The 10,151-nt window shown below is 34.3% G+C and overlaps 1 protein-coding gene across 3 annotated transcripts; it reads right to left on the bottom strand.

Moving 5' to 3' along the window:
• Positions 1–1,253: 1,253 nt before the first annotated feature.
• On the bottom strand, positions 1,254–10,116 carry LOC120776771 (DENN domain-containing protein 5B). 3 transcript variants are annotated; one of them, XM_040107738.1, is made up of 19 exons: positions 9,839–10,116; positions 9,676–9,739; positions 9,089–9,600; positions 8,861–8,970; positions 8,020–8,190; positions 7,720–7,958; positions 7,364–7,653; positions 6,252–7,296; positions 5,976–6,182; positions 4,584–4,749; positions 4,212–4,524; positions 4,111–4,146; positions 3,924–4,053; positions 3,621–3,871; positions 3,404–3,549; positions 3,225–3,343; positions 2,777–3,156; positions 2,472–2,721; positions 1,254–2,300 (listed from the first exon to the last, which is right to left on the bottom strand). In XM_040107738.1, the coding sequence occupies exons 3-19, from the start codon at positions 9,489–9,491 to the stop codon at positions 2,111–2,113; spliced, it is 4,446 nt and encodes a 1,481-aa protein (XP_039963672.1). In that variant the 5' UTR covers positions 9,492–9,600; positions 9,676–9,739; positions 9,839–10,116; the 3' UTR covers positions 1,254–2,110. The 3 variants fall into 3 exon arrangements, with proteins under 3 accessions (XP_039963672.1, XP_039963673.1, XP_039963671.1); XM_040107737.1 differs by having other exon boundaries at positions 2,111–2,300; positions 9,089–9,551; XM_040107739.1 differs by lacking the exons at positions 8,861–8,970; positions 9,089–9,600; positions 9,676–9,739; positions 9,839–10,116 and adding an exon at positions 8,363–8,544.
• Positions 10,117–10,151: the final 35 nt, after the last annotated feature.

Genomic DNA, 10,151 nt, shown 5'->3' with positions numbered 1-10,151 from the left:
TAACTGTTTTTTAATTATACCCTATTAAATTTAAATTTTTTTTGTGTGGAGAATTAACTTTTACATCTCAGCGTCGAAATTTCACATCACTAAGTATATAGTACTGTTCAACTATTTAGACTATTTTGGTTTTCCTGTGAGGAATCAAGACAAATCCTGGGTTCCACATAAATGTTGTATAACGTGTGTTAGGCTCCTTTTAGGTTGGGCTAAACAAGAACATAGACATTTGTCATTTGCTATACCAATGATTTGGACGGAACCAAAGGATCATGTAAATTTTTGTTATTTTTGTTTGACTCAAACAAAAGGTATTACTACCAAATCCTAACACACTATCCAGTATCCAAACTTGTCTTCGGCCAAGAGACTCATCCTACATAGTGCCGAACTGCCTTTGCCGATGCCTCCAAATCGTTCAAAAAGTGAGAATTCTATTCCGGAATTTGTTCTCAGTCAGCATAATAAGGTATCTGAAGATAGTTACTCAAGTTATGAATCGTCAACTTCAAAAGAACCGCACTTATTGACACAATGTGATTTAAACGATTTAGTTTTGTCTAAAAAACAGGCTGAGCTTTTGAGGTCTAGATTAAACGACTGGAATTTACTTTCTAGTGGTACAAAGTTTTCTTATTTTCGACGTCGTTGTTGGAGACTTAAAAGGGACCTACCGGAAGCCAAATATTCAAGAAAATCATAAGTATCTATTAGATATTAGGAAATAATTCTGTAAGTGTGGCTGAATTTTGTACTTTTTACGAAAATACATGTTTTGATGTCACAAGAAAACATGATGTGTACATTTTTTTTCATTGATATATTATTATTTGGTGGCCCTAGTATATTCACAATTTTCATGTGACAAAAAAAAATTACAAATTTGTTGACCAGTGTTATCAGCGTGATGAGTCGATTAGCCATGCTCGTCGTTCTGTATATGCACTAACTAGTCCCTCGGTTTTTGAGATATCGATTTGAAATTTTTGCATGTCCTTTTCTCCCCAAGAAAACTGAACAATCGGGATCAAATGCTTGTATTGTACAACAATTTCTCATGAATTGTTTTGATATTCGTCATACAAACTAGCCGATTAAAATATAGTCCTTGTATGGCTATGGCAACTTCTTGTGAGCTTTTAGATTATAAGTAAGTACATATGTATGAATAAGTTCCGCGCAAATTGCAAATAAAATTATTTTAAAAACACCAATTTGTAAAAATACACTTTTACCCAAAACAGAATTTTTAACATTTTTGTATTTTAATTTTATTCATATGTAGTTTTGTCTTTACACTTTGCAGAGATTCGCTTTTGAAATTTTGTGTACATAGAATTGAGAGTATTCCACACAATAGAGTATTAAATGTTAAGTATTCGAATGTTGCAAGTACATTATTATGTATGTCCTAAGTTATGCACCTCAAAAAGAAGTAAATAATATCGTTCGTAGCAAAAATAAATTGAATGATATTTAGTCTTATTTTATAAATGGGAACAAAAGTCAACAAAAAAGGCATATAAATTTGTAAATAATCTCATATAAAATAAATCTTATGAAAATAACTTTGTGAACAAGCAAATATATATCTTTGGTATATTAAGGAAATATGTAAGTATGAGTATATATAAACAACCAATATACCGATAATTAAAATTTTAGTAAGATTTGACACCTTGTGAGAGTTAATTTTTTTAAACACAATATAAAGAGTGTTATTTTTGCTTTGACTTATATAAATATTAAATGATAATTGCACAAAAATAGTCAACTCTTAATTTTGAATTTAAATGTCTTTGTTGAGTCTTTAATCTACACTTTTCAAATATAATATTACTTAAACAAAATCGAGCTCCTATCTTGAAGTCTTTGGTTAAAGTTACTCGGCAAGAATCTGACTTCCAATTTATAAACTTTCAACGATATTTTAAATATCATCTGTTCTTTTGTTCATGTCAAAAATATACTACAATACATGACTCGCATCAGTAGCTGCACAAAAAAAGTTTCAAAAATCATACCTTTTTCTATCTTTGTTTTAAATGTTAACAAGACAGCTAGCTTATTTATAATTGTACATGTGTGCAAATTATCTCTTAAAATTAAATTAACACTGTGATGGAATGCCTTGAGTGATTGAGTTTTCTAGCACAATGTGGCAATCATCCAGTGGTTCGAGTATTTGAATTAGAAATGTTAGAAGATTTTTGCGCCGAAGAAAGCTTTCCTCTTCATACATCTCATGAGTGATTTTCGTCATAGCCATGGGTTTTATCATGCGTGTTAGCAAATGTTCACTTTATATAATTAAAAGAATGAGAGTAATTAGTAAATTCCTTTACACATATGGATAATATTTGTTTATGATTTGATATTGACTTCAATAGACATCCAGGAATTTCTAAGCCTTTTTGGAAAACAATTCAGTTTTCCTAAACTGTCATAAAAGGTGTTACACTCCAGCTTACCGTAAGCTTAGACAAATTAGTAACTGAAATTTGCCATCTTTTCCCAGTTGACTGCCGGCCGCGTTTATTTCGTCCATTAAATGTACATAGTATCGCCAAATGGCGGACAATTCACGCCGTTGCAAACTATTCGCGCCACTACCATCACTAAATGATGAATCCATACTAGATGCGGAGTCATCCAATTGTTGGTGTAGCTGTTGTTGCTGTTCGTGTTGCAAGTACTGCTCGAATTGTTCTTTAATTTTAGCTAAATAAAAAAGATATTAATCAATGCAGCGTTAAAAAATATGACCTTAACTTACAAAAGTAATCCCATATATAAAGATTCTTCCCAAAGAAACGAGTTGAACGAAATCCACATAAGAATACACGCTCAAGACATTTCACTAAGCCATCATCGCCGCAAAGCAAGTTCGTTAAGGTTCCGACATCACGATCGCGACTTGGCTTATAGTGCCACTTAACGATAACATTCACACAATTGCCCAACTGATGTTGCAATTCAGAGGTGGGAACTGTATCTTGCCGTTGAATGCTTGGGCTGCGGGTGCGTGGTGGCGTCTGATTGGTTACGGCCGGCATCTCGGCATTCCTTGAGCTAGTTGATGCTCGTTGTCCAACTAGTAAACGTTCGGTGGAGTCATCATCGACTCCTTTACCAAGCCAACGACCACAAGGAAATCTAAGTTTTTAGAAACAGTTACAGCAAATTTATAAAAAAAAAAAATGTATAACAGTGGGTTTTCGTACTTATAGGTGTGGCCTGTAACTTCATTACGCATAACTACATGCTCCACTAGCCATTTGTGCGTAGGTCCCGAGTTATCGTGGCCAATGCGCATCGTTGTCAATAAACCGAGATTCTTGTACTGTATTAAGATTTTAATTTTGTCATCGAAAATGATGATTTAAAAGAAAATAAAACTCACATGAAAAATAAACTCCAGCGAGCCTTTGGGTACTGGCACACGCTGTGTCTCATTCATAGTACCCGATACAATTATCCAAACATTACTGGAAGTATGATAGGAGCCATATTTACGTGATGGAAAAATCACGACTCGATATGGGAGCTCTAAAAGGAAATACAATTTTGTGTTTGGTTACAAAATGCTTTAAAATTGCTTATAGTATGAGCTTATTTACTTGTTGTTGGATAAGTATTGGTGAATGAGAAGTAATCCACTGTATTTAGTGTGAGTAGGTGATATAAGAATTGTTCCTTCTCTTCTTCACAACGCAGGAAAGCATTGCGTTTGTATAGTGAACGAAGCAATGAGTCCTCCGAAAGTAAGGTTCTAAAATGACGCGATAGCAATTTTTTCTCAAGAGAGAGCCGCACCCAGGCGCGTGTGTAGCCGATGTGTGTTTTTATATCCGCCATGGCCAGAACATTCCTAAGAATTTAATAACATCAAATATTTACAAAATTATTTAATTATAACGTACTTAACATCGAACTCCAATGACTCCGGCAAGGGGCATAATTGTTCGAGACCTACAAATTTATTACGATCACGTGAACGACTGCGATTTGGACTGGGTGGATTGTCGACATCGGTTTGGAAAGTAGACAAATCTGCAAAAATGTAAAATTATGATTAATTTATTTTCATCTAGTAGTGCAAATACTCACAATCCATTCGTTTGCGCATCACATTCCAGGCGAGTGCTTTATGATAAAATATTATTATTGTAAAGTGACAAATTTTTACTATATTTTTATTGTCCACTAACCGGGTGTTGTACCGGCGTAACTGCCACTGCTAATTTTGTTACCTCCAAGCGCTTTGGGAGCAGGATTTGTTATCGTCGTCGTAGTGCTATTATTGGCTCGAGCATCTTGCAATTCCAGGTACGCCTGTAAATGACACCACAATGCCGATTTACCTTGCTTGGACTGTAGACCATGCGACCAAATCTTCTCCAGTAAATCACATAAGGAAGCAATTAGGGTATTCTCTTCAATACCATCGCCTTTAAGACCCAATGCCACAGCTTCTGTGCCCATTTTCTCTAAAAGCATACGTTTCGTCTTCGATTTGATGTCCTAAAATTGAGTAAATTTTGGTGTATTCGTTTACTTTAAGTACAAATTGAACTATTTACTTTGAGTAGACGTTCCACAAAGGTCCAATTAGCCTGTGCCAGTAAAGCCGGACTCACTTCAGCGGTTGACAGATTTGCTGATAGACGGTTCATCTGTTTCTGGTCTATTGATATTTCTTTGGCTCGCCATTTATTACCGTTCTTTACACGCCGCAAACTATTGCCCCTGTAAAAATAAATATTACGCGAGAGAGAAAAAAAACGAGAAAGAAAAAAAAGAAAAAAATACGCGAATTTGTGGCAACATTTTTGAAAGTTAGTTGGGTAAGTCAATTAGAATTTCTTATTAGGTAATGTTGTTATGAGGGACACTCAAATTTCTATGGGTATAAGGTTCCAAAACAAAAAGATACTGTTAATACAAATTTCATTAATAAACATTATTATACATTAAAGGTTTTGTTATTTTAGTTAAAAAAATTAAAACTTAGTAACAGCTTATATAGCCTAAGGTTCTCTATTTTTAAGTATACTCATATTTATTTAGGCATTGATGGAAATTTTCAATCATTAATCCTTAATATTTGTTTGTAATTTGGAATTCAAAATTGGAGCTATTATTTTGAACCCTTATCTGACATCATTTAAAGCATCTTTAAATTTTCCTTCAGCTTATATAAGTATTGCCTGTATTATTGTTGGCAAATGTTAAAAATATGGAAAGATATGCTTTATGGTCATATTCGATGAATTATGGGTATAAGTAACAATTGAAAAACTATCTAAGGAAATTCAACAAATATCACTACTTCAAAAAACTTACTAGACATAGTAATAATTTTTAATTGGCATGCCAACAAAACAAAAATGACTTTACTCAATAGTTAAAACGCATTAAAATTTTATTATCATTAACAGTTAATTTAACAAATGAACAAAAAATATAAATGTTCACAGAAATATAATTGGAAGACCTTCGTTTTTTAATCTTTATAGATTTTCTATTCAAATATTATTTCTGACTACATAAAAAAATTAATAGTAGTTCTTAATACATAGTAAAATAATATCAATCTGCCGAGATTTGCAGTTAAAAATAAATATTTTCCAGATTTGTGACGCAACTACTTAGTAGTGCTGGTTTAGTATTAGAAATACGAGTGAAATAAAAAAAAATCAACTAATTACATTACAACTCTTATAAACTACTATGCACATTATCATTTTATTTATGGTATAATTATACTAACACAAGCTGAGCATTTGAGCATCTAAAATATTATATGATACACAATGAACAAAAATGGTAAACGCCTATGTGGGTGTGCGTTGTAGAAATAAACAAACGAAGATTTTTAACCCTTGAAATTCGTGCATGTTAAATTGTATATTTTAGAAGGTTTGCATATATACATATATACGTCTACAACACGACAACAATGACAACACTACCTCGAAGCACACTCCTGATTTAGCACGGACTTTTCAAGTATGGGAAAACTACGAAAATATGCAGCTCTATTGGAGAGTATCTCACTGGGCGGTGTTACTTCAATGTCGATGCAATGTAAACGTTTCTCGTATACCTGTTGCGCCTCTTGTGACATAACGCAAGGCTCATAGCTGGTAGCGCAAATCATATTCTCTCCATGCCGCTTTCTACCAAACAAAAAAACAAATCAGATTAACCGATGGAGGAACTAAAAATCAGCGATATAAAAGAGTCACCTTAGGAGTTTCACTCGCTGATCGAATATGCGTAAATTTACATCTGGCTCCTTTTCCCACATAGCGAGGATTTTGTTGTCGATTAATGTCGCAAACATTTGAGATTCGAGAAAGCGAGACAAAAACGCCCGATGATGTTCTGGTTGGTCGGATAAAAATGAGGACTTATCAAAATTTTGTAAACTTTCACGATTCGAAATCCACTCATCACGTGCTTGATTCGGGTAGATAACAAAAAATTCATATGCGTAAAACATGTGCACAAAACGATTAAGAAATGTCTCGCGCAACGCATTATTTATACGCAAGTCCTGATAGTATTGCTCTTCCAGTGACAATATAGTTGTTGGTTTTGTGTCCCTGCGTGCAGCTGCTGCAGCTTTGGTTGGTGACATTGTTGCATCGACGACATCGTCGTTGAGTGAACCAGCACCAGGTGATTGTGTACGTACACCTTTACGACGAAGAAAGTCTGCTATGCGTGGTACATGGTCGATTTTCGAGGGATGTGCGATGAGTGGTTGGTATTCGATATGATGACCAATCCCATTATCTATACCAGTTGGGCTGCCATGACCGCTACCGGCCAGCGTGTAAACAGTCTCTTGCAATTGATTGAAGCGTTCCTTGCTTCGTCGAGCCGCTTGTATACCCGACGGCAGCGTGCAACTACTAATCATAACGTCGTGATCACGTGTCGCATAACCATTTTTGAGTATTGGTTCATATGAACGATCTCTTTCTATTTCGAATTTGTCCAAAATTGATATAATTTCTGCCATGAAGTCAATTTTATGTGGAAAAACTGGCAACTCTTCCGGCAATTGTATGATTTTCTTATCTATATCGACAAAACAAAGTGTTGCCTCACTACCGATCTTATTAGCGGACTCACAATCGGCATGAAGACCCATGACAAATGGGACGGGAGCATCCAAAAAGTGATGGAGGGCAGCAGGTAATATTGGAGCATACACATGGGGCCATACAAAAGGAAATAGAATTGAAGTAATGCACTCACCAACGATCATTAACTTTTGATGATCTAAATGTGGTAAACAAATAAATTTACAAACTGTATTGAAATCGAGTGGTTTTAGAGATATACGTACCATTTGAACGCAATAGAACTTGATTTTCGAGAAGAACACAGGTTAATAATTGTATTACGCATTCCACTCCAAGATATGTGAATAACAAACGTAACGGAAAGTCCAGTAATGGCAGTTCTGTGCTTGACTCAGGCCGTTGTAATACCACAGCCAAGGGTGGCAAGTGCGGCTCTGAAGGAGGCAAATAAATTCTTATAGATTTCCCAGACTGTGGCAACATTACTTCATACAAAATATTGTACACATAGGATTCGAGACTTATACCAGGTCCTGGTTGACGTGGAAGACTTCTGAAAGAGAAATTAAAAAATTTTGAATATTTTATAAAGCAAATGTCATTATTCAAAATTACGTACTTATAAAGGTTACTGAGAAAAACTTGAGCAGCGAATGCATACGGAACTTGACATATTAGTGAGATACTTTTGGCGACAAACAATTTATCTTTTGCAATGTCATAGTAACTTTGTGCTGATTGAGGTGCTTGTCCGGCTACTTTGAAATGCCGCGGAAGAGATCGACTTACAGGACTCTCCCTTACACGGCCAAGCGAGTGAGTTTGTTGGCCGCTTGACAACTCCGTTATAAACATGGACTGCCGAATAGTAAAAGTTATTAATCAGATCGTATTGTAATATTATTTAAACGTAAAATACCTGCAGTGTGTGCATAGCACTACATATATTGCGATTCCGTATTTCCTCATAGAACACTAAACTAAAACCATAACAACGTTTTCCATCTTCTCTAGTAGTTGCAAAGGAGTGAAATTTCGGTTCAATATCATGTTTCTGAGTTCGGAAGCGCAACCCTTGGGGCAGTGAAAGCTGAAATCATATTAAATTATTAAATATATGTACATATATATTTATACAAATATACAAAATGTTTTGTATGGGCAGGGACACATATAAAAAATCTAAATCCATGCTATAATACTTTTATTAACTATTAACATTTTAGGTTATCTGGAATAACACTACTAATATTCGTGCTTACTTATTTATTCGGAATTCATGCAGGCTATTTGTAAACATTCGAAATTTCAATATGTCCTTTAAGAAACTTTATTGCGATTTTTTTCACATATTAATATTATTATTTTTTTTCATGCAACTTTGAATTTGAAACTATTTCTCTAATTTATTTTCGTCTTCATACATTGCTAAGAAAATTTGTTGGTAGTTTACCTCAAGACTGTAGATTACAATATGAAAATTTTGCTACGTCTTGTATCTACATCACTGTTGAATTTAAGTAATTTAATCTTTAATTGAAATCAATTGAGGTCAGCTTTATGTGTAATAAACAGACACATGTACATAAATAGACGCCAACAATGTACACATACACATATATGCATATTTTTTACTTCCCATTCACATATGTATATAGGATCATAAAAGATATACATATGTATTTATGAAGGATGCTCTTTAATGCAAACAAGCAAATAGTCTTATTTAAAATGTTATACATACATATCTGATTACTTACCATACAAATACCATGTGCATCAAAGGGATTCCATGGAACATTTTCGGGGTAGTGTGCCAATGGCTTCGACTTATAGGCTCGATCCAGAGGCGAACAATGCAAATTATCACCTTAAATAGCAAGTAAACAAGAATTAAAAAATGTTGGTGAAAATTAATTAGCACGTTTCACATTAAGCATACTGCTTTTGATTATACATATGTATGTATATTACAATTGATCACGCACCTGCAAAACGATCCGGCTCTAAGCCAGTATCTAAGTCTAAACCACATATCACAAAATAGTCGGCAAATCGGGAATATTGAGGATCAGATTCTCGTTTCAGCTGCCTAAGTTCGTGGGAACTCATCTCACCGGGTGAAGTTGGAGATGTGGCCACGCAATCAACCTTTGTCTCACTAGAAGCAACTTCATTGCGATGGCTACAGCTAACAATATTTTTACTACCACTTGCACCATTATTACTGCTGTTATTATACTTTCTCATCACCACTTTACTGGCCAGCTGATTATTGCTTGTTGGCGCGGATGTGCCCGTTGGCGAATTTTGATGTGGTTGTTGATCGGCAAGCATTAAATTCGTCATTCGTTGAATATTGTTCTCCGTCGTCATAGTATCACTATACATACATACACTGCCTCCCAAATCACTGACGGTCCAAGCAATGTCAGTTACTTTGGCTGAGCACTAAGGCCCCAGGCAAAGTTGAGGAGATTTTCAAGGACACAAATGTAGTCTATTAATACGTGAACGATTTTTTAAAGATAATTATTACATATGGGGTATTAATATTAACAATTATTCTTCTCACCACTTTCTAAATAATTTAAAGGTAATTTTCCTTTGTTTAATTATTTCCGGAAATATTGATTTTTCTGCAAGTAAAAAGGAATGAACAAAGCACAACATACATAAGTACACAAATTGTTAAAAATTTGCCAACTGGTTATAAAATTAGAAATTTCTTTTCTTACATGTATGTATATTGCGTACGTAGTTTATGTTTATTTGTTGTTGGCAGCAGCAAATGGTTTGTTGTTGTGGCTGGTCCAATTGACTCAAATATTGTTGAATTTTCTATTTCCTTCTGCCTCTTCTGCGCTTGCCTCTTTCGTTTCGGTTTAATCAAATACACAATAAACATTTTCACTTTGCCAAATTTTTGATCACAAACAACGCCTGTTTATTTCAGTTTATCAATTAAAATGCAATTTTCATATTTATTTCGTTTATTATTTTTTATGTAATTATTTTTTTAAAAATCGGAGAAAACTTCTCCATACAAAT

This window comes from Bactrocera tryoni, chromosome 5 (assembly GCF_016617805.1).
Source record: "Bactrocera tryoni isolate S06 chromosome 5, CSIRO_BtryS06_freeze2, whole genome shotgun sequence".
In the NCBI taxonomy this organism is placed as follows: Eukaryota; Metazoa; Arthropoda; class Insecta; order Diptera; family Tephritidae; genus Bactrocera; species Bactrocera tryoni.
This window is presented reverse-complemented; position numbering and strand designations above follow the sequence as displayed.